The sequence below is a fragment of the Brachyistius frenatus genome, unplaced genomic scaffold (genome assembly GCF_029030835.1).
Source record: "Brachyistius frenatus isolate BFR_SWC_R1_liver_20210118 unplaced genomic scaffold, ASM2903083v1 Contig_7, whole genome shotgun sequence".
In the NCBI taxonomy this organism is placed as follows: Eukaryota; Metazoa; Chordata; class Actinopteri; family Embiotocidae; genus Brachyistius; species Brachyistius frenatus.
In genome coordinates, this window is record NW_027210606.1 from 2,208,975 (window position 1) to 2,233,614 (window position 24,640).

Consider the following 24,640-nt stretch of genomic DNA (forward strand, 5'->3'; position numbering starts at 1 on the left):
GCAGTCTGCAGGAGCACTGGACCTTTAAATGGAAGCAGCGTGAGTAGGAGAAGGAAGAGGAGGACAGTGTGCCATTACAGTAAGAGCCACCTTCTACACAGGACCGAGACACTGCAGAGAAAAACCTACTAACAGAGAGAATTATTTGGTGCAGCTGACGGGGAGATCAGGATCTTAACGTGTCTCGACTGCCTCTGTGAACTGCTCGTTTCAGAATGTTGTAGCTGAGAATCAGCGAGAGAAAGCTGGATTGAAAGGAAGGAAAGAGGTGAACAAAGGGAACAGCTGAATCAGCCTCAATAGAGGAAAAGGGAGAGTTCAGCTGAGCGAGCTTTTGTTGTCCCGGAGGTGCACTCACTGTGCAGATTTTACACTTAAGAACAAAAAAAGTACAAAAACAAAGCACAGACCAATACTACCACTGCTGGAAAAAAAAAAAAAGTGTGTACCTCCGAGTCCGTAATACTATTAGTGCTGTTAGAGCTGTCGCTGCTGCAGCTCTTATTTGTGTGTTTACCGCTCCACTGATTTTACATATCAAAGTAATGGGGATACCGCTTGTGTTATATCTGTTGTGTTTCTACACAGGCTTTAAAGCCTGAGAATTTCACTCAAGTGGCACCCTTATCTTGTTTAACGCTTGGAGATAACAGACCTTTAAGCAAGGCTGGGTTGCCAATTAAAGCCGTAAAGCACTAAAAACATGCAAAATGTGACATTTGGTTTGTTATGAGATATCTTCGGTTCGGAACGCCCTGCAGGCCAAACAATTCCTGTCACAAGTCTTTGTCTACATAATTACACTCAAGCGAGAACTCCACCGAGGAGTATCCCCGTCACATTTGAGCTGACTAAAATCACTTTGCACAACCATTACAATTATTTCCATTCTTCCGTATAGAAACAGCTGGTTGAAACGCTGTGCAGACACCGTGACATTTGTACGATGTCGCAACTCCCACTGCACGCTGACTTTCAATTCTGAGAACTGGATACTAGATTACAAGATGGTGCCTCATTCAACAACAGTTTCCAGGTATTCTGTGATACTGAAGGTTTTACGTTTTGGGCCCATGTAACAGGTCCATCGGCATCTTTTTGAATCAAAACTTCTGAAGAGCACGGCTGAGTCGGCTGATGCCTCAAGTTCGGCATTTCGGCCGTTATCATCTCAGGCCAGAGATATACTTATTTAAACTAACGCATGATGGCTGCCTCGCATATCCTGCGTCTGTCAGGAGCGTTGGTTGTGCACGTCCTCATAAATTTAACGCAACACGTACGCAAGATGCAATATACACACGATCAGTAAGTTCGGTGTATGGACAGTATGGAGGGGTGCTGAAAATAACTGATCTAGGAATCAGTAAAGTCGTGGTGACCTCGATTGCCGTGATTATTTATTGTTTGCAGCAGGCAAATGAGAATGTTGTAATGGTATCATTGTTTCTCTGGTGGCGTCCTCCAGAACAACGCAGAGTACAGAGGCAAGTGTGTGAACGATAACGCTCACAATGCAAACGGTTATAAACACAAACGGATGGTTCAAAACAAGATTATCTCCAGCCTTGGTTTCTTGAAGACAGAAATGACCATATTTGGACGAGCCGGGAGGAATGAGTGGTGGATCTGACCGAGAACCTGAGCGCTACGCCTACCCACCTCGTGGAAACCTGACTGCACCATAGGCATGTCAATCAAACCAGACACGCCCCCAAATTTGCTGGTTTTTTTTTTAGACCTAATATCCAAATAATTATGGAATTCTTTTTAGAAGGATCCCCAGAGCACCAATCAGTGAATTTTATGAATAATAACTTAAAATTATTGACTTTGTACTTGAGAAAAGTTGAGTCTTTGGAGCCATAGGCATTTTGGAGCCAACCTCTGGTGCGCCTCACTGGTGGAAATCAAAAGTGTTTCTACTGAATCCAAAAGGCAAATTCTGATTCAGCATCAAGCATTTGAAATGATTCACGTACATTTTCCAGTTGTTCATTTGGAAAGCTGCAGGAGGCTGTTTTGTCCTAAAATTGTTTAGTGCGAGTCCTCATTTCCCCAAATCTCTGCCACGGAAGTGGTGAGTGCAAAGTTAACACAATCCATGGAGACACAACAGACCCATTTGTTGGAAATACGCTGGTTGGAAATGAAGCAGAATCACACTTAAATGTTTAAGTCAAAAGCAATTGAGATGTTTCCCACTACACAGCACATTCTCTTTATTCAGAATGACTCCATTCAGTGAAACTCGCACAGCTGCTGCTCACAGTTGCTCGGCCTCTCGAGAGGCGGCGGCGGTAGATGGGGAGAGACAGTGAGCTGCACCGTGGAACACTTGTCTCCACCTTTAGTACAGAGAGCAAACAGGGGGGGACGAGAGAAAGACCTCACGGACCGCTACAGCGCTGAATTATAGATGATGTCGGAGGAATGGAGGCACTCCACCGGCCTTTCCCATCCTCTCACCTCAATCTGTGCACTTTCTCTCACACACACACACACACACACACACACACACACACACACACACACACACACACACACACACACACACACACACACACACGTGCACTGAATCACTCCTACTACACTCGAAATAATATTCCTTGCACACAGCAAGTCTCTCGGAGGCAGCACACGTTCACACTGCAGCTCTGGCCCTCCACTTTCCAATAATTCATGTACACCTAAGCCCGGGTTGTATCTCGACACAGTTTCACACATGCACACACTTTTTCTGAGGCCCTCACCATGCCTGCATTATTGAAACCCACTTAGCACGCTGGCTTTCTCCCGACATCTGACTCACCAGACCAGCGACCCGCAAGCTCGCAGGAGAAGAGATAAATTGCTGGATTTTAGCTGCGAAATAGACGAGAGAAGAAGTGCTGCGCTCAGCTAACTGAAGAGCCGGCGTCTGACGGTGGCGGAGGGAAGACGAGGGACGAACTGATGTTTACGGTGAAATGAGAGAAATGCACCTATTCGAATCATGTTTGAGCATGAGTTATGAGAAATATGTGGGTGTCATATCCTTTCTTAAATACACTAATGGGAACTAGTCACAGCTTCAAAATATACTGTACAAAAAAAAATGATAAAACACATTAGAAGGTTTTGTTATTTATGAAGGATTTTATCCAGAAAATCAACCTTTAAAAGAAAAGAAGAATCTAACAAGCCTCTGGTAAGTACGGTGGCCAAAGTGTAAAGTTTGGGTCATAGGATGCACGCAGGCCTGTAAAGGCTGTGTGGCATCCATCCATGGGGCATTAATCCAGAAGTAACAGCTCAAAGCATCACATACATTCAAATACCACTTATCACAGTTTGAACCGACGCAGTTTGGCCAATATGACTCAAACTTCCTCCAATCAAGCGTGGCAGTCGCTCAGACCAGAGCTGCTAAAGACTGAAATTGTACTTGCGTTGCGGGCATGAAAGTAATGAGTGATAGAAATTGTTTTTCCGCACATGCACCGAGTCCCCAGTTTTCAGTAGCATGAATCTTTGATACCGTATCAAGTGATAAATATGCCAGTTGCAGTTTTAGAAGAAAATATTCCCAAAAATACAAAAATCAAGTTTTATTTGGGATGTTTATGAAATATAATTTTGAACAGATCAGCCAAAAGAAAAAAGCAGCTGTCAACATCGCAAATTTGTGCAGTGTAGTTTGAGTATAAATAAGCCCTGTTGACATACAAGTCAAAGCTTGAGCAGCATGTTAGCAGCACAGCAGCAAAATCAAGTGCTCCATGTGGTTCTGTACAGTCGACAGTAAGGCACAGTATTGAGTCGTAGGTCATCTGCATGTTGGAAGGGCTCTGAGCCCAACACCCGATCACTGTTATGAGTGTGCACGACAGGAAAACGCATGAGGTTGTGTTTACAAGAGGGTAGCACAAGTAAAACGCGAGACATTCATGCTGCATGTGTCGGACAGCGGTACTGATTTAAAATAAGGGCGTTCCATCAGATGAGCGTTAGACGGACGACTGCAACATGCAGTGTAGGCATGCTGTTGAGTCACATTATGCTCTCAGGCATCAATATCTTGTGGCAACCATCCAAAAGTAAAAGCCAGAAGCATCAAATATTCAAAACAGCTTAACACGATTTCTATTGATGACTTTAACATTACCACAAGTCTCATTAACATCTGTTGGCAAACACTTCGAGACGTTTCCTGTTGGCACGTTGTCAAAGTGTTTGTGTTCGTAGAATATTGCAGGTTCTACCATATTAAACGTGTCCTACCTCAGCTTATTTCAGCTTAAGTTTGGTTGGAGGGAAAAACTACTGGAAACTACTGATAGTAGATGGAAGGGAGAAGTGTTGGGAATCTGGTGTGGCTAGTAGAGGAGGAAATATTTGGTACAGTCCTGCATCCTGAAAGAGACGAAGGAGTCAACCCTATTACCACCGGAGGAACAGAAGAGCAAGCACACAGTGTGTTTTTGTTTTATGAATGCATTAGGAACTGTAACAAAAGAGCACAATTGGAAAATATTACAGATACATTCATGCATTTGGCACTCTTTGGGAAAGTAAGGAGGAAACGTAAAGAAGACATAACGTGAACAAAGTGCCTCGGGACTCTGCAGGATGGAGTGAAAGTTCATCTTCTCCAAATCTTTCCAATAAAACACACTTGTTTGCTGATGGAGAAACCACTTATAAGAAAGTTAGCAGATCATGTATTAAAAAAAGCAGGAACAAGAGGGGAAACTGTGGTCAGCAGCACATGCTGGGAGATTTACACTCTGGAAGTGGAAGGATCGGGCCAGTAAAACTTTATGGCTGAAGCGTATTGTTCTGAAACTCGTCCATCTTAGCAGACCGTTACTGCTTGATGCTCGACATTTCTTATGAGAATCATTTTCTTTTTTAAAACTCAGCTGGTTTCAGTTTTATGCCAGTGCTTAGCTTACGTTCAGCTCTCAGTAATGTTCCGGTCACAAGACGGAGAAACACATTGGTTTGCATGACTAAAGCAGGTATTTATTGTGGGAATATGTTGACCAGATGCATCTTTGCAGTATGTCCTTAGCTAGAAAAAAATAAATCTGTTGGACTTTGTGTTTTCCTGCGATCAGGTGGAAGACATTAAAGTGTGTCAGCGTGACGACTCGTCGCCTCAACCTGACACCGTATGTGCTGTCAGTTTTCAATTACATGGCCTGCTATTCTCTTTCTGACCTTCAGCATGTAAAGGGATATAGGATTACCGGCTGGGGGTGTGAATGTATACGCCCCTTTTGTGGACATGTCAGCCCGTGCATTATCCCTCACCTTTCCACCTGATACCGATACTCTTTTTTTGATACTGGAACCCATTAAGACGAGAGGTTTTTATTTCAAATAACCTTAGAAATCCCCCTGACCTTTCGAAATTAGTTGACATTTCTCCATCTGTCCCCTGCAAACTGAAGGTAGTAAACAGAATCTGAGGAAATTCAGAGACAATTTATGAGTTTGAGGATTTCAGTTCAGTTTAATTAGGAGTTTGTTTGATTTGTCTGTGAGAGAAGCACTTCTAAAGTTCAGGGCCTGAGCTCAGGAGGCTTTGATTGGGCTGAGCTTCTCATGGTCTGGTTGGAAGTTGGTCTCACTAACTGCTGCACCCAAGATGCTTTGTTTTGTTTTGATACCCCCCCCCCTCTCTCTCCCCGGGTGCTTGTTAGGCGAAGCCAACAGACTGGTCAGAGACTATGTGTGGTGCTGAATTAACCGAGGAGACGCTTTGTAGTCAGGGTGAGACAATACTAAAGCCTTTCCCATGTGGAAAGATGCTTGTGAGAGTTATTTATTTTTCTATCATTTTTTTGAACTCCAAGAGAATAAAAAGGGATTGAGATGAGACGTCTCACTTCTCTCAGAGCGCAGAGCTTTACCGCCTTAAGTTCTTATAAAACAAAGGACTTTCAGGACTTTGAAGAGGCACTGCATCATTTTTCATTCCACCTATGAAACTGTTTAGCTGACATAGTAAAAAAAAAATTGAAAGCCACAAACCGCCGAGTGTGAGATTGTGTGTGTCGCAGTGTGTCTGCCCATGTACGTGTGTGTATGTGTTGCACCTACAGTCATATGCAGGGTGTGTGTAGTCTGCATCGCCTCTTGTGGCTCTTCAATACCACTGGGAACACTGGGAGTATGTTGTAGGAACAAATTGATAATATTATATGTAATACATTTTACAATTCTAAGAACAAGTAATAGAGAGCCTTTAAGAAAATAAAAAGACACATGAGCTTGTTCAGACCCGTGTGGACATGTTACAGTCACAGTATGTTCAACCCATTATCACAGAAAAGCCTGTAATACACCCGCCCGTCCACCAGAGGGAAGCGTTTTTTTTTTTTTTTTTTTTTTAGATTTTATACACTTTATTAATCCCCGAGGGGAAATTTCTTCACTAGAGCAGGGGGGCTCTCAGGGGGGAGATGCTGCAGCAGGCTGCCACGACCGCGGCGCCAGGTAACCTGACCTGAAGTGCATGTTTTTGGATGATGGGAGGAAGCCGGAGAACCCGGAGAGAACCCACGCAAGCACAGGGAGAACATGCAAACTCCGCACAGAAAGGCCCAGGACCGGATTCGAACCCAGAACCTTTTTGCTGTGAGGCGACAGTGCTAACCACTGCACCACCGTGCCGCCCAATTAATCAAAGTCTGTCAAAAAAGTTTGTCACCTGACCCAAACATTGGTAAAAGTTTGTGACTTACACGAACTCGGGCACGTGACCTTCCTCTGTTTACGTAACATTTTTTAGATGTCTTGATGATGCTAGGTGCGTCACGGACACGCTTCCCCTGGTGGACGGGTGGGTGTATTACACGCTTTGCAGTGATACTGAGCTGGTATGTTTGTGCTACTGTAAGGGAAGTGCGCTGCGAAGAATCCTAATTTTTATGTTACATTTACATATAAGCTCACTGTTGTTGGTCATATATAGTATAAATATATATTTCTAAAGGGTGTTGTTTGATCCTTAATGATTTTGTTTGCGATGCCTCAAGCCCCGAAAGACTGATCACTATAAGTTTGGTCCTCTTTTGACACTGACAAACCAAAACATGCTTTCAACTACAGAGAGAAAGAAACAGGATGTGAAAAACAGCTGGAAAATGCAAATCAGTATCCATTCCCCTCCAAACAAAGGAAATTAAATAGTTACATAATAAATACATGTGGTGTGTGTCTGCACTCTGTGTTTTTGTTCTAATTTCAAAAATGTTTTTGTTAATGCTTTTGTCCCCTGTGTTTTTTTTTTAATAATCACTATAAATCCACCAGTGCTGTGAAAATTTAAATCTGATAACTAGACACAGTTTTCCACTTCAGCCTCCTCCCACTGCTGTCATGACAACAGACAGCCCGTCCCCCCTCTGCCAGCTCCAGATTGTAAGACTGACCAAGTTCAATGTGAAATTAGTTCAACAGGTCAGCAGCGCCAGTACACACACACACACACACACACACACACACACACACGCACACGCACACGCACGTACACGCACACGCACAGTGATTAAATTAGGAGTAGTTAATGGGAGAATTCCTCCTCCCAGCACGTAGACTCTCTCTGTGGTAGTTTATCACTTGGATCAGCCTCCACGTCTCCAAACCAAATGTTTGGACTGCATTCATCAACCAGCGGTCGGGGCTTTTCCAAACTCTCCAAGGGTGCAGTCCTAAAACATTTTAAGGAGTCCCACTGAGGCAGAGTTGGGGCGCACAGAGAAAATAAAAGAAAAGGGGGGATTTCAGTTGTAGGAGGGCGCTGAAATCTAAAACAAATAAACAGTGTTGTGAGGGAGAGCAGCCATCTCTCCACCTTATCTGATATCAGCGTGTCCTCGCATAAAAGCTTTCAGTTGTGTAAACACAGGAACTCATGCCGGCCTGAACGAAAACACATAAAATGTAGTTTTCTGAAAATGCCCTCTTCCATCAATTCAATGCATTGCAGTCCTGAACTTCTGCCCAAATCGAATTGGCTGGCTTATTGCCGCAGATATGGGTGTCGCCCTGCCAGGTTTGTCACAGTGTTCTGTTTGTTTGTGTGTGTGTGTGTGTGTGTGTGTGTGTGTGTGTGTGTGTGTGTGTGTGTGTGTGTGTGTGTGTGTGTGTGTGTGTGTGTGTGTGTGTGTGTGTGTGTGTGTGGCAGAGAGGAATTTTAATTCAGATGAAACCAAAGATGGAAAGGACAAAGGTGTTATGGGGTCATGGCTTTGGGGTATGCATGTGTTTTTGTCCTGCTGGTTGACATTTGGTTGCCTTAAGCTTTTGTTATTCAGCTTTTTCATTGTTAGAAGAGGGACAACAGGTTGGACCTCATGTTCAGACATTCATGGGGTTTGATGCTGCCCATGTCTTACATATTCACAAGATTTGTGTTAATAAATAATGACAACACCTAAAACATTTAAATCTCATTAACTGTACACTTCACTAATATTACACATTCACTGAAGTGTACTTATATAATGTACTAATCAGAAAGCTTCTGCTACAAACTGAGGCTAAAAGTCAGACTATGTCAGCCTCCTCGTGTCTCCCAACTTGTTTGATGTGTAATACTAAATAATTGGAAAAGTCTTTGACCTCTCGGTCAGTTGTTTCACAGGTGCTTTAATTTGCGTCATGTTTTTTGTTCTGCAATTATCAATACGTTTTTCTGGTTGCACTTCTTAAAGACTCATCAGAATTGTGCTTGTGTAGCCATGCATCCATATGTATTTCAAATTCAAAAGTAACTGTCTGAAACATACTGTAAATTCTCCCACCTGTGTTGCCTTTTACTACAGCTGCAGGTAAAACATGCAGATGCTATGTGAACTTTAAACCTGTGCATTATCTGACAGGCAGCCTCGCAGGGGAGAGGAAGGTTGCAACAGTAGACTGGCAACGACTGAGCGCGTTGGAATAATGTCTGCAGTCAAATCTTGGCTCAGAAGTACCTGGGTATCCCTGAATCTGCAGAAAACACCCACACGATGCCTGCGGTTACTCTGTTTGTAAGTGCCTTTGTATATGGATTGGTGGTGGGCTGTGTGGATTGGTGATGGGCTAAATCAATCTTCTAAACTCTCTGGAAATTCCCTCCTCGCTCCTATTTTTTTTTTTTTTTTTTCTTATATTTATATTCTTTATATTTAATATATTTTGTTCAACTGTAAATGAGAATGTTTTTCAAAAAGCAAAAAAATGTGATGCATTAACAAAGTTTAGTCACTTTTTTGAATTAGTCATTGTTTTGTTATTTTTCTTGTCTGTAAAGATATCTGCCAGTTGAACTTCCCTTTAATGTTTTAACTCTGTACAAACACCGGCACTGAAGAAGATCAGATGATCAGGCTATGACAAACATTTCTCATGTTTTTGCCAATAACTCCAAAACCATTTGAAAAGGCCAAACTGAAAATTGTTAAAACAGTTGAAAACCTTGATGTGTCTGTGTTTCAATGTCATACTTTACAAACGTATCTACAGTTCCTCAAGATGATGCATCAGAGATGATTTATTCTATTTGTTTGCAAATCAAAATTAATATAAATGTCGTATGTATGCAAACATGTTTTACCAACATACAAACATGAATCCAAAGTAAAAAAAAAAAAAAGGAAAAAGGTGGGGCTTGTGCAAGACAAGTGAAAAGCTAAAACCTCAGACAACAACCTCTCCTAGAAACTCAGCACAAGTCACAACACAAGTAAAAGTACAATTTCTTTGCATAACATTACCAAGTAAGATGGGTTTCTGGGCATGAAAGTCTACACTGCACGGTTGTTTGCTCTGCATGTCCAACATCAACCTCACTTCGTCTGGCCATTGATTACAGATCAGTGGATGGGCCGCCTGCTCTGTGCTTCACTCTAATGACGTTCCACAAAAAGCCTTTTTACGGCTGTACTCATCTTTGCATGTTTGCATCCTATCTCACAGCGCTACACAATTTGACTTGCATAGTTCTGGGGCCTAGAAGCAACCTGTCCTTCTTCTATTTATGTAGTTTAATGGCAGTTGGCAGACAGCTTTTACGTGCATTACCTAACGGGAGTTAGGTATTATAACCAGGCGCTAGTAAAAACAGGGAAAATAAGGAAGAATGATAGTCGCATGCGCTAATAAAAAATGTAGGACCATTGGGTATGATATAATGGCCCATCCCTAACACACAGACACACCCTGACAGTACACTCGAGAGGAAGACAGACTTCATACTTTCTTAAATGAATGCTTCCAGTTGTTAAGCTAAGCTAAAGACAAACCATGGAGACAGGAGAGCAGTATTAATCCTAACAAGCACACTTTCCAAAATGTCAAACTATTCCTTTAATGTTGGTCTATGCCTCTTTTCTTACCTGACAGAAATCTGCTAAATATACACTAAACATTTGATTCTGTTGTCTGCTTTTGATTTGATTAATTAGAATCCGCTTGATCTCCGCCCAAATATTTGGCCCCTGCCTACACCCCCGAAGCCTCTGGGTAGCATTCTCCTCGCTCTTTTTGTATCACAGTGATAGTCTACAGGAGGCGGTAGAAGATTTTTGTGTGTACCATACGGTGTGCTTTTTCATTTGTGAGCACCCCTCTGTGGCTCCTCATGAAGTCATCTCCGAATCTGACATGTGGAATCTAGAATATGCACGACTGAATTCTATTCAAAGGAAAAGCTCCTCGCGCTTCCTCTTCTGTCACTTTTTCTTCCAATTTTCTCTGTGTTGGGGGAAGAAAGTGAGATGAGTATTCAGTCCTCACTTCCTCCTCTTTGTATTTCACGGGGAGCCGTGCGGGAGACACGGGAGAGCGGAGTGACGGAGGCACAGAGCGAACGTGAAGGGGAATTAGAGATGACAAATAAAGTGGGGAATTGAGAGAGTTGAAGAGAGGATGTGGCAGTGGGAGGTGAGGAGGCGCAGTGAATCACTGTTACACCAAACACCACCGGCTCCCGCCTCATCTCCCCTTCACCTTCTTCCTCCTCCTGCGTTCACCACCTCCTCTCTCTCAGCCCCTCCTCTCCGTAAACAGCACCGACATCTCAACCACTTTAGCACCAATCACATCTCATTGGCTTCAAGCACCTTGTTTTTATACAATGATATTCAGGGACAAGTTTAGTTGGTGGTTGATGATTTTTAGAGATTCAGTGCTTGATGCGCTATTGCTGCGGCTGTATTTGATCATATTTTACACATATGACTTACTACCTTAGCGCCATCAATAACTTTATGGTCCCATTTGATGTTTAGTTAGCAGAATATCTCAAGTTATTGTGTCAATTAGATTTAGATTTATGGTATAGTTTTTGTTTATTAAATTTAAAGGTCTGTTGTTTGTTAGATATCATTGGCTATAGTTTCATACTTTTTATTTCCTTTTTTCTTTCAGTAGTTTATTTTCAGGGACTGTAGTGTTGATAATTTGCTTCTTGTTACACATGATTACATAGAGTAAATGTAGTTTCACCATGTGCCTACTCTTCATTGAGCTCAATATTTGGACCGACAGGTTTAGCTTCCTTGAACTTAAGTAAATAGAAAATCAAGGAAATTAGTAGAGGTATGAATTAGATTTGCATGTTCTGGTAACTGTAGATTTGAAATAATTACAAACAAACAAACAAACAAAAAATGTAATTGACAGTGATTGACAGTGCTGACTATTCAATTCATTTCAATTCAATTTTATTTATATAGCACCAAATCACAACACAGGTTATTTCATGGCACTTAACACATTAAAGTCCTTACAGCAGAACTTTACAACATTATACAGAGAATCCCAACAATTCAACAATTCCCACATAAGCCAGGAGGGAAAAAAAAACTCCTTTTCAAGGGAGAAAAACCTCCAACAGAGGGAAGGAAAAACTCCCTCTTAACAGGAAGAAACCTCCGACAGAACCAGGCTCAGAGGTGGAGAACATCTGCCTCAACCAGTTGGGGAGAGAGTAGAGCAGAGAGAGGAAAGGACAGCATAGAGATAGAAGAGAAGAACTGTTGGTGGAGACGACAAGCGCAGAGCAGAGACATGCAGCTCCATGACGGGACATCTGGAAAAGAAAGAAGAGAAACTACGCGAGCGAAGGAACTGAATGGAGACAACAGACAATAATAAAAAGCTATGGGAGAGAAGAAGATGGTGAGGTGTGAGTCAGTTAAAGAGTAGGAGGAAAGAAAAGAAGCTCAGCATGTAACAAGGTCCCCAGCAGCCTCGGCCTATAACAGCATAACTAAGGGTTGGTTCAGGTCTACCTGAGCCAGCCCTAATATAGGCTTTATCAAAAAGGAACGTTTTGAGTCTAATCTTAAAGCTAGAGAGGGTTTCTGCCTCTCCAACACAAACTGGGAGCTGGTTCCACAGGAGAGGAGCCTGAAAACTGAAGGCTCTGCCTCCCATTCTACTTCTGGAAACTCTAGGAACCACAAGTAGACCAGCGTACTGAGAGAGAAGTGCTCTGCTAGGATTATATGGTTCTATAAGATCTCTAAGATATGATGGAGCCTGGTCATGTAGAGCTTTGTAAGTCATCAAGAGAATTTTAAATTCTATTCTTGATTTCACAGGAAGCCAGTGAAGAGAAGCTAAAACTGGAGAAATATGATCTCTCTTGCTAAATCCCATCAGTACTCTTGCTGCAGCATTTTGGATCAGCTGCAGGGTTTTTAATGAATAATTTGGACATCCTAACAGCAAGGAATTACAATAATCTAGTCTAGAAGTAACAAACGCATGAATGAGTTTTTCTGCATCACGCTGAGGAAGGATTTCCCTGATTTTATTAATATTACCTAGATGAAAGAAGGCAGTTCTGGAGATTTGCTTTGTATGGTGGCTAAAGGACAAATTCTCATCAAAGATGACTCCAAGGTTCCTCACAGTTTTGCTGGAGGCCAAGACAATGTCATCTAGAGTAACTAAGTGATTACAGAAAGAGTTTCTGAGGTGTTTTGGACCAAGTACAAGAACTTCTGTTTTGTCTGAATTTAGAAGCAGGATGTTTTTGGTCATCCAGGCCTTCATGTCTTTTAGACAGGCTTCAAGTTTTACTAACTGATTAGTTACATCTGGTTTTATAGAAAGATATAGCTGAGTGTCATCTGCATAACAATGGAGTTTATGCAGTGCTTCCTGATGACATCTCCTAATGGAAGCATGTACAAAGTAAAAAGTATTGGGCCTAACAGTGAGCCTTGTGAAACTCCATAACTAACTCTTGTTTGTCTGGAATCTATCTGATAAGTAGGATTTGAACCAGTCTAATGCAGTTTCTTTAATCCTTGTAACATATTCTAATCTCTGTAATAAGATCATATGATCAATCGTATTAAAAGCAGCACTGAGGTCTAGAAGAACAAGTACAGAGACGAGTCCATTATCTGAGGCTAATAAAAGGTTGTTAGTAACTTTCACCAGAGCTGTTTCTGTGCTATGATGAACTCTAAAGCCGAACTGAAAATCTTCAAACAGATCATTCCTTTGTAAATGATCAAAAAGTTGATTTACAACAACTTTTTCAAGGATTTTAGAAATAAACGTCAGGTTGGAAATTGGTCTGTAGTTTCTTAAAACAGCTGATCAAGAGTCGGCTTTTTAAGTAAAGGTTTAATTACAGCCACTTTAAAAGCCTGCAGCACACAGCCGGGTACAATAGATAGGTTGATCTGATCTAATATGGAAGTATTAATTAAAGGGAAGACTTCCTTAAAAAGTTTAGTTGGGATGAGATCTAACAGACAGCTGGAGGATCCAGATGAAGAAATAATTCTAGTTAACTCAGAGAGCTCAACAGGAGAGACATTTTCCAAGTATACATCTGGTCCTACAGTTGCTTTCAGGGCTGCTGTGCTTAACATCACATCAGTGATGGTGTCAGGAAGGGTCGGCCCGATTCTCTCCCTAATAGTAAGAATTTTATTAGTAAAGAAGTTGATGAAGTTATTACTGCTGAGAGCTGAAGGAATAGAGGGCTCAACAGAACTGTGACTCTTCGTCAGCCTACTACAGTGCTGAAAAGAAACCTGGGCTTGTTCTTGTCCTCTATTAATGATGAATAATATAAAGTCCTGGCCTTACGAAGAGCTTTCTTATATAATATTAGACGATCCTTCCAGTCCAGGTGAAATTCTTCTAAATTAGTGGAACTCCATTTCCTTTCCAGCTTTCTAGTCGCTGCCTAGCGCTCTAATTTAGAAGAATTTCACCTGTGAGTTGTACCACGGAGACAACTTCCTCTGGTTCATGACTCTCTTCTTCAGAGGGGCGACATCATCTAGAGTTGTAGCAGAGATACTGCAGTGTTTTCTACCAGATGATCCACTTGTGTGGGACTAAGATCAACGTAGATGTCTTCCACTGCTTTAACACACGGCATCGAAGAGGATAAACATGTAACTGCTTCCTTAAACTTGGCCACGGCATCATCTGACAGACATCTACTGTCGTGGGATTTATTCCCACATGCTGTGTAGTCCATTAATGTAACTTCAAATGTTAATAAGAAGTGGTCCGACAAAACAGGGTTTTGAGGAAATACAATTAAATGTTCAGTTTCCATATTACAGAACCAGATGGAGGGTGTGGTTACCACGGTGATGGGGTTTATTTATATTCTGAGAAAAGCCTATAAAATCTAATAATGAGCTAAAAGTAGAACTGAGGCTGTCGTTGTCCACGTCAACATGAATGTTAAAGTCTCCCACTATCATCACTTTATCTGAACTCAGCACTAAATCTGATAAAAAGTCAGAATTCAGTTAGAAACTCTGAATAAAGACCAGGTGGGAGGTAAACAACAACAACAAATAGAATCGGTTTCTCTGCTTTCCAGTTTGGATGTGAGAGACAACGAGTCAGACTCTCAAATAAATTATAGCTAAGTTTAGGCTTTGGATTAATTGATAAACTTGAGTGGAAGATTGCTGCCACTCCTCTTCCTCCTCCTCCTCCTCCTCCTCCTCCTCCTCCTCCTCCTCCTCCTCGGCCTGAATCTCCAGGAATGTGATAATTAATATGACTGGGAGGAGTTGCTTCATTAATACTAACATATTCTTCCTGTTGCAGCCAGGTCTCTGTGAGACAGAGTAAATCAATCTGATGATCAGTTATCAAGTCATTTACTAACAGAGATTCAGACCAGAGAGATCTCATATTTAATAGTCTGCTTTTAATTGTCAGATTTTTTTGATCCATTAATTTGGTCGGATACATTTTTATTAAATTTGTATTGATGCATCTTTTGTTGAGTTATTTAAATAGAGGTGGTCTGGTTACAGATACAACCTCTATAGCAGGGGTGTCAAACTCACTTTAGTTAAGGGGCCACATACTGCCCACTTTCACCTCAAGTGGGCCAGACCAGTAAAATCATAGCATAATAACACATACATAACGACAATATTTCTCTATGTTTAAATCATTGGTGAAGGTTTTTGGATGATAAACCCTATTTTAAGGTCTTTCTACAATAAACTAGAAACATAAAGACCAAAAACTCAGACATCAGCCCACTGTTTATCTGCCCCGGCTCTCCTCTGCAGATTCCCTGGCAGCGAGCGCTGCTGCCTCCGGAGCAGAAATCGCATTTACGCTGTTTTTGAAGCAATTACTGGATCGATTAAAAAAAAAATTACAAAACGTTGGTACTCATAAACCTCCATATTCTCATAGAAATGGAATTTATGTCTTTCTGTAATTTTCACACTTAGCAAAGTCATCAGGCGGGCCAAGCTGGACCCCCTGGCGGGCCGGATCCGGCCCGCGGGCCGTATGTTTGACACCCCTGCTCTATAGGATGTTGGAGGCTTTGGGTGAGTGAGTGTATTCTCATCATCAACCACGTTGTTAGCGGGACAACCAGCGGGAAGACGTACTGAATATGTCATCACTGGTCCGGTCGGGAAGGAGTCCAGAGGAAACTACAGGAAACTACAGAGTCCGACACGTGTTTATTACCGCCGACGTCAATAACGATCTGACTGGATTTATGATTAGTCAGCAGGTTCAGTGTCCCCGGGAAGACATCTGACTCTGTCCCCGGGAAGACATCTGACTCTGTCCCCGCGTAAACGGAGTCTCCATTCACGCTGGTCGTTTAGCATGGCGCACAGCCGCGATTCAGACCGCGACCTCCGGCGCCCTGACGACACCGCATTTATTACAGGTATCGTTACCGTGAAGGGGGGACGGGGTCGTAACTAAAACATGTCACACACCGGGCGGGGGGAAAAAACACGAAGCGGTGGCGGGAGAGGGGGGAGACATTGCTAACTGCTGAGCTGGCAGTACCAAAACTGAAATAAGCAGAGAGAAGTCGCGCCGTTTGTAGACAGGAAGTGACGTAACATGCTCACCGTGACGTCAGACGAGACGAAGTCCGCGAATGAAGACTTCCGGGAAAGATCAGTTTCATACGACGCAATAACAGTTTAGTCACCAGGCAGGTGACTATTGTCTTTATTATCTTTATTATTCTCTATTTATTATAGGGAGACTATTGTAAGGCTAACTGCTGCGTCTGAGGTCGAAGAGGTCACGGAAAGCCACGATGTTTTGTGGGCTTCCCTTTGTTTCATCTCCAAGCTAACTCCCCTCTGGCTTTTATCGGCCTCGCTTTAGTTTGTCAGAGTAACGGTCGACGACCATTTTAACTTTCTGGGCGTAATTTTTTTCTTTATGATGTGGTCACGCAGTAAAGATCTTAATTTATCCAGATTCAGATACAGCATGGCGTAACACCAGGTGTGAATGGGGTCGTAATGAGTAGCACACAGTTTAGCATTTAAACTCGGCTTGAGACGCGTCACTCTTGACCTGAACTTGACTCTGGGGACATTTCTGACTCGACTCAGGTCTTCAGCCTTGAAAGTTACTTGCCGGTTTGTTGTGTTGACAGAAACCAACCTGGTAACACTCGGGTGAACCTCCTCATTCATTTGTGTTCAGCTGCTAACGTGAACCTTTGTGGCGTCATGTTGAAGCTGCGCATGAATGTGAAACGTTCTGCGGAGAGCTCTTCACTCCCACTCCTCATTTCTCATCTCTCCTGACATCTGCTCCTCTGGGCTATCTTATCAGGCCTCGTTCACTGCGCTCCTCATTCCAGTGGTTCAAACCTCTCCTCCTCTTCCTCCTCTTCCTCCTCCCACCTTCAGCTGGGCCTCACTCCCACCCCGCCCTTCTTCGCAGTTGTTTCACATCCAGTAACGGGCCGTGTCGTGCTGACGAAGCTACTTCAGATTCATATGAGGCGTTACTGAGAGGTCACTGGCAGAGTTGGCTCTTTCTCCCCCTTACTTTAGTGTTTTGTTCTTTATCCCCATGCTGTATGTTTAATGTGTTCAGATGTCCAACATTCATTTGAAGATGGATTCAAGTGCAAGAATGAATCTTGCAGCGTAAGCACAGACTGTCCCCGTTCTTTGACCGGGCTGCCTGTGCCTAAAGAGGAAATCCCACACTGAAGCCAACACAGGTGCTCACAGTTCGACGCTTTGAGGCCAGTTTTAAATCCATTTTCTAAAATTAAAAGTCAGTGAACTACATCATGTCGTAGCGTATCAACAGAAGTACATTACGGCAACGTATTCTTATCTGTATCGTCCCTAATAAACAGCTAATGTTGGTTTCTGAATCAAATAATTTAATCAACATGATAAAGCACTTCACTGCACAGAGACAGGCTGCAGCGCTGCCATGAAGATGCATTTGATGTGGGCAATTAAGATCTCATTTTCCAACATCTGAGACTGAAACCTCACATTGAATTAAAGTCGTGTGTTCAGCCAACTGATTAAGAGGATTCAGATTTTCACTCTTGTTTTGGCTTTGATTTCTCTCTTCACAATGATAACTGTCTCTTTACCTGCTTTATGCTCAAAGACGTTCACCACCAACTCACTAACAGTGTCATTGCACCATTTGATTTGAGGTTTTTTTCAATTAAAAAAGCGGCCTATGTCTGTATGTTACTGACAGGCATTTGATCCATTGTTTATACAAAAATATTGATTTACTCTATGACAATAACTACATCTAAACTTGTGTCCAGGCTCACATCATATCATCCATAATCCAGTCGTGCTAACTGTCATTTGCATGCATCATTTTCATACTTCCAATTTCTTTTTTTTCTTTCTGAAAGCTATATTCATGTAAAACAGCAGACTGGGTGAAAAAAAAACATTATTTGAATTCTGGCTTGAAGGAGGAAGCGCAAGTTCATGACTCCTTCATCAATTGAGGCTCACTCCTTCCTCCTTTTATTTGGACTTGTGGTTTATGTTTAACAACTCCACAGGCTGTTACTTAAGTTGATTGTGGTTCACCCACAGAGGTCAATGGTGCAGATGGGAATAAAGAGATTTTTTTTCAAAACGTAAGATGCTTCTTTTTTATATATATGTATATATATATATATATATATCAGTCCGACTCATGTTTCTTCATTTCTCTCCTTCCTTCTTTTCCAGGATGAAAATGCGGCGGCACCGGGTGTTCTTGCTGTGCACGGTGGGCCTGTGCGTCATCTCCTTCCTCCACTACTACAAGGCCCTCCACTACGTCTCCCTGCTGCGTGAGCTCTCCGCTCCATACCCCAACATCAAGTCCTTCATCATGGTCACCGGCTTCTTCTGGAGGGAGAAGGGCGTGGCTGCAACCCCGCTCAGCCCCGCCTCTCCCGAGGAGGCCCCTCCCCTACCTGTTATCCACCAATCTGACAACAAAGCGAGAGGCTCGGTGGAAGGTGGGGGAGGGTTGGGCCAGGGGAATGAGGGGGTCTTGGTTGGGGGTCCAGGAATCGTCGGCCCTGCCGGGATAGAGATGGAGCCGGCGCCTCCTCATCCCTGGGAGAAACCAGAGGAAAACCAGCTGGAAAACGCACTAAATGAGGTGAGAAGGGTTAACTTTTACTTTAATCCTGCTTTCAGTGAGAAGATAAGAAAATGTAAACACCTCTCCAATATAATGTACAGCAGTCCTGGCTCAAAGCCACAGCTTTCTGTTAGAACTGCATGTTTTCTCCTTGTATTATAGGATGTGTAACTCTGTTTATCACCTTTCTCTTTCTGCAAGAAAGATGTGATGCACTTTCCACACTGATGAGGTTGTACTGGGAAGCATTATATCTTCTTTTTTTTTTATCTTAATGCGGTCGGGCGAGGGAAGCCGAAGTAAGTTAATATAAAATGAAATCAGGTGGAGCATGCTGTGGACTAATAACATCACATAAAACCCCATACTGAGTGGTGATTCACAGCACACACACACACACACACACACACACACACACACACACACACACACACACACACACACACACACACACACACACACACACACACACACACACACACACACACACACGTTTGTATTCGTTGTGAGGACGTACATTAACAGAATGCATTCCCTATAACTATCACATCTAAGTGTTTAAATTACACAAATTCGGCCCATAGTGTCGTAGTGAATTGTCCACCATGTCTGAATTTGTATCCTGCCTGGTATGACATATCCTGTTCCTTCACGTTGACCAACAGAATGACAGAGTGCTCTCTGTCGTGCATTTGTAAACGCGGAGGAAAGAAAGTGGGACACTGCAGGTTTTTCTGTCAGGTGGAACAACAAAATAGAGTAACGGTTCGTTGAGCTGTGGCAACAATACCCTCCGCCTTGTTGACGTTTTCTCCAGAGATTATCGTGACAGAGTAAAAAGGATAAATGTTGGCGAGAAAAAGCAGAGGCACTTCAGCAACCTGGTGAGCCATGATTGACAACTTCTTGGCCTCGGTTCAGGTTATAATGTTGAGTGTTGCTAGTCTCCCAACAAAGACGTGGCAAGAATTTATGCCAGATTGCCTAATCTGACATAGTGAAAGACAGTTATATTGTGTAGTCTGATCCCGGTTTAACCTAAACTTAATTCTACCCATTTAAAAAACTAACCCTCAAACAACCTTTTAAAACGGTGTGAGAAAGTTCGGACCTCACTTTTCCAAAATGTCCTCACGGTGATGGTCGAAAACTGAAATTGGTGCCCATAAAGATAGCCATGCAAGTACACACACACACACACACACACACACACACACACACACACACACACACACACACACACACACACACACACACACACACACACACACACACACACACACACACACACGACAGAGGACAGACTCAAGGCAACAACAGCTTTTTAACTGTATGTGCAACAAAATTATCCAGCAATGGAGGCAGTACAACAGTTTATCAAACACCTGTTTAACAAGTTGAGCACATACTTGCAGAAATGTGGTGTGATGTTCTGCCCGCAGTCAACTCGCTGTCCCCTCCGAAGAACTGATCCAGAAGGGTTTACACAGCCATACAGTGTTTATAATGCTAATTTGAGTTCAAATCGAACAATAATTCTATGTCGCAGTTGTTTAATTAGATATGTATGAGAACATTTGTTTAATTTGAACTTTGAGGTGGAGACCGAAGAGGACAGAGGAGAGAGTGGTGTCACAGACGGATGAATGCTTGTGTAATATAACAGGCTTTCATCTGTTTAAATTTGATATTTTAGATATAAACAAACAAAAAACAGCTCTTGGAGTTGCAGAATAGAATAAAAAAAAAAAAACAGAGATGATCTCTGTAAACTTGTGTGGAGATAATTACAATAATTCTAATAAGATGTTAATTAAACTTGTAAGCAAGTTGTCTGTTCAAAGTCTGTGCCTTTGGAGGGTGAAAGGTTTGTTTTTATTTCCATGTAGCACAGGTGGATGGTGGGTTGGAAATTCTCCACGCTCATGTCAAGGTGCTGTGATTTAACACAGAGCCAATCGGAGATGCCAGAACTCAAAAAAGAAAAAGCGATCGCACTGACCCAAGTACAATCTGCACAAACATCCTGGGTCACCAGTGCAAAAACACTGTTACGGATTTTTGATGAGACTTATTACGTTATGCATTAATCATAAAAGTTGTTCTCCTTTCCATTGGACTGTGTTTCCTGCTGTCTGAGCACAATCACTGTTCATATCAAGGACTATTTGCTTCTTCTTAGAAGAATCGACAAACTTCTGAAGTATAAGAAACACCTTTAATAGACTTAGTCATAAATCGGCACAATTATAAATTAGAGATAATTATAACTAACTACTAAGTTAGTTATAAATCAAAGCCGTGTCACTCTGGTCCTTTGTGATGAAGTTAATGTTGCTTACTTACCACCCTCAAAAAAATGGTAAGCCTCCAGAAATATATCGCCTTAAAATCTCTGGGACATTTGTCATCTTATTAAGGAAATCCTTGCTTGCTTGCATTTTATTTTAACGAAAGAAAATGCAAATATGAAACAGGAAGTCCTCTGTGTCTTTGAGCTACTTCTAATGTACTACTGCCTCACACATTATTGATCTCATCTCCTCTTGCATCTTCCCCTGCTATCACTGTGTTTTATCTCTGTGCGAGTGATCTATAACATTCAGCAAGTTTACACGTTCACTTTCCTGGAGCCTCGGAGACAAAGGAAACTGCTCTGTAATCACCCGTCAGAGGGCACATGTGCATGTGTGTTCAATGATGTACTGTAAGAAGCCGTAAAGTTCAAGTTAAAGTAAAGTCAATCAACACTAAAAGTCTCAAGAAATTATGACCCGCAAAACAACGTTGTAATGATAAGATATCGTTGTTGTGGGTTAATTATTGTTTGCTAACAGTGTGTATTTCTAAATATTAACTGCAGATTGTTTGACTTTTGCACTCACCTACATATGATCTTGTTTAATACTAGTGACAAGGTTACCCAGTAACCCGTTCAAAGTTACATTACATTACATTTCATTTAGCTGACGCTTTTATCCAAAGCGACTTACAACACACCGATGGTACACCATCGGGAGCAATTTTAGGGTTCAGTGTCTTGCTCGAGGACACTTAGGCATGTGGACAGGAGGAGCCGGGATCGAACCACCAACCTTCAGATTAGTGTGCAACCCACTCTTGTTGTTGACAGTGAGGCTGCCATTGCAGCTGTACTTTTGAAGATACATTATAGCTAATATGGGTCCACCTTGCATTAATGTACATGTTTAATATATACATGTTTAGGCAACATGTATTAATATAGTGGGAGTATAAAAGGGCAGAATTTGATGTCTTAAATACAGACAAGCTTGGGTAAAGCTGAGATTGTAGGTCACCGGTTTCCAGTTCAAGTTCAGCCCTTAAGCACAACTAAATTCATTGTTATCCTAATATACAATTTAAATGTGATATTTCAATTTTACTGTTATAATTCGAATCCTGTTCCCTTTGGCTGTTGCTTGATTTTTGGTATAGAAATGTGCCTGCGTTCATGACACATTTAAACACTTTGCATTGTTCACGCATGTGTGTACATATCTTTGAAACAAGGGGAGTCAGATTAGTCTTTGAGTTTCCTGGGAGCCTTGGGAGGTGATTTTTTTTTTTGGCACTGACATCTACTTCTAAAAACCACCATTGTGGATCTCCAGAAGGGTTGAAACCTGAGGTGTATCCCTAGCCTTTGTCTTGTTTTCTCCGCTATCCTTTATTTTTCTTTGTCACATCGGCTCATCTTTGAAATTGCTCTCAAAGTGCCAAGAGCACGTCGACATTTCATAGCAACTGTTACAAGACAAAAAAAAAGCCTCAAATACAGTTGATTGCTTTTGATATAAACATTTGGAAGTCATTACAAGGGGTCAGCAACTATGTACCAGCTAAGATGTCTGTTCTTTTAAATAGTAGGCAATAGTTCATGTTAACTCAGTATTAATTGAATTCATCAGTTCACTATATTTCATTTTTTATTTTTGTCAATTGTAATGTAACTATCAATTCAAATGTTTCAAAGTATCAAAATTGTCACCACCTCCACTTTTCATTATGTCCATGTGATCAGCTGGTGCCAGTAAATATCAAGCTGTTTGTTGGTGTAAAGTTAATTAATCAGTGACACTAAAATCCACAGATGTTTGAAATTTATTTTAGAGGAGCAGCAACCATAACCATTTCCCATTACTGTTTTGTTTTTGTTTTTTTTCTTTCCTCAGAGGAGAGGTGAAGAGCAGCTGCGGAACCCCAGCCACCCAGCCCCGCCGGGCAGGCCGGACCTCCCAGAGGTACCAGTAGTGGGAAAAGAGCACCACCGCGTGGTGTTCCCCAAGGAACGATTGCCGGACCCCTTAGAATCCATGGGAGACCTCAATACCCGCACTCACCAGCTTCAAGATGACAAAACATCTTACTTTGTCCGCACCAAAGCCGGAGCCCTTTGCTTCAGGCAAGGGACGGAGGTGGCTACCCCGAAGGAGTACTCTGGAAAATCAGGGGGGGCTGTGGCTAATGGAGCTGGGGACGTTGGTCGAGCTGGGGCTGCAGGGCAACGGAAACCTCTGGAGGTCCAGCAGCAGCAGCAGCAGCAGCCCTCGGCACCTCCGAAAGCCAAGGCGAGGGCCAGAGGCAACGGGAAGCGGCTGGTCAAGTGCGTCTGTCGGCCAGGGTGGCACGGACCTTACTGTGGGGTTCCCACCATGGTGTACCACTCCAATCTGCCAACCAAGGAGCGACTGACACCCAGGGAGACCCCACGGAGGGTGATCAATGCCATCAATGTGAACCATGAGTTTGACCTGCTGCACGTGCGCTTCCATGAGCTCGCCCAGGCCGTAGATCTGTTCCTCGTATGTGAATCAAACTTTACGGCCTATGGAGAGAAACGACCTCTGAGGTACAACGCTATTTCTTTATGGACAGATTATAAAGCTATGCCCTTGAGGTCAGTTTGTATTTAAGCAAGATGTGTAATCCTCTACTGAGCTGCTCCGTGGCCATCGGTAGATGACTCTCTGTGGCTGACATTGTGGCATTGTTCAATGAATTGCATCTTCAGCGAATTTGAAGCTGGATTAAGTCATGAGATGGGTTATATCATGTTTATGTGCAGGCATGCATAAAGGAGTTCATTTGGGGTCATGCTGTGCACCATTTTCATATTCAGTGATCCAAAATTCAGCCAAAACTCCAGGTTTTTGTGAAGTTGAAACACTGCAGGTGCGCTGACGGGTTACTGCTTACAGCTTACAGTTTTTGTCTACAGCCACCCTGCATGCTTCTTGAACATTAGTGTGCTGAATAACAATTCCTTTGGCAACAACATGCTCAGCCTCGAGAGCAATTTTACAGCAGATTATGACAAGAGCGACACGATTAACTCTGCATGTAGCCTTGAAGGGAGAGATTGGTGTGTTCAATCATAGGATGTGACACCGCATGAAAGCGGATACATTCAGTGAGCATTGTCTTGTGCTATGCATATTATCAGGTTAATTGAGTTGTTCTTGCATTCAGTTTGGTGTATGGCAGGTGGGTTCTCTGCACTGAAAGGTGTCATTTGTCAAACAAGCACTTGTCTGACCTTTTGTTCTTTATCTCTTCGCAACTTTTTTTCCCCCCAATCTCTACAGTGTGTACTTTACTTATTGTTCCAGGCAGCACTGGTTTCCATTCTGTTCGGAAAAAAAAACATGAATTAGCAACGTTTTGAAACTAGTTGAACTGTGGATTCCATTACAGTCAAGTCTGTTATTTTTTTCAGCCACTG

General features: G+C 42.4%; 1 protein-coding gene across 3 annotated transcripts in view; it reads left to right on the forward strand.

The window, feature by feature from the left end:
• The window catches only part of mgat3b (beta-1,4-mannosyl-glycoprotein 4-beta-N-acetylglucosaminyltransferase b), a 79,828-nt gene that overhangs the window by 49,215 nt on the left and 5,973 nt on the right, over positions 1-24,640 (forward strand). For 2 of the 3 annotated variants that reach the window (XM_069689547.1, XM_069689546.1), the window contains exons 2-3: positions 18,492-18,912; positions 23,091-23,767. In XM_069689547.1, coding sequence (XP_069545648.1) covers positions 18,493-18,912; positions 23,091-23,767 — 1,097 coding nt within the window. In that variant the 5' untranslated portion in view covers position 18,492. Of the gene's footprint in view, positions 1-8,876; positions 9,030-18,491; positions 18,913-23,090; positions 23,768-24,640 lie in introns of all 3 variants that reach the window. The other variant, XM_069689545.1, reaches the window with a different exon arrangement.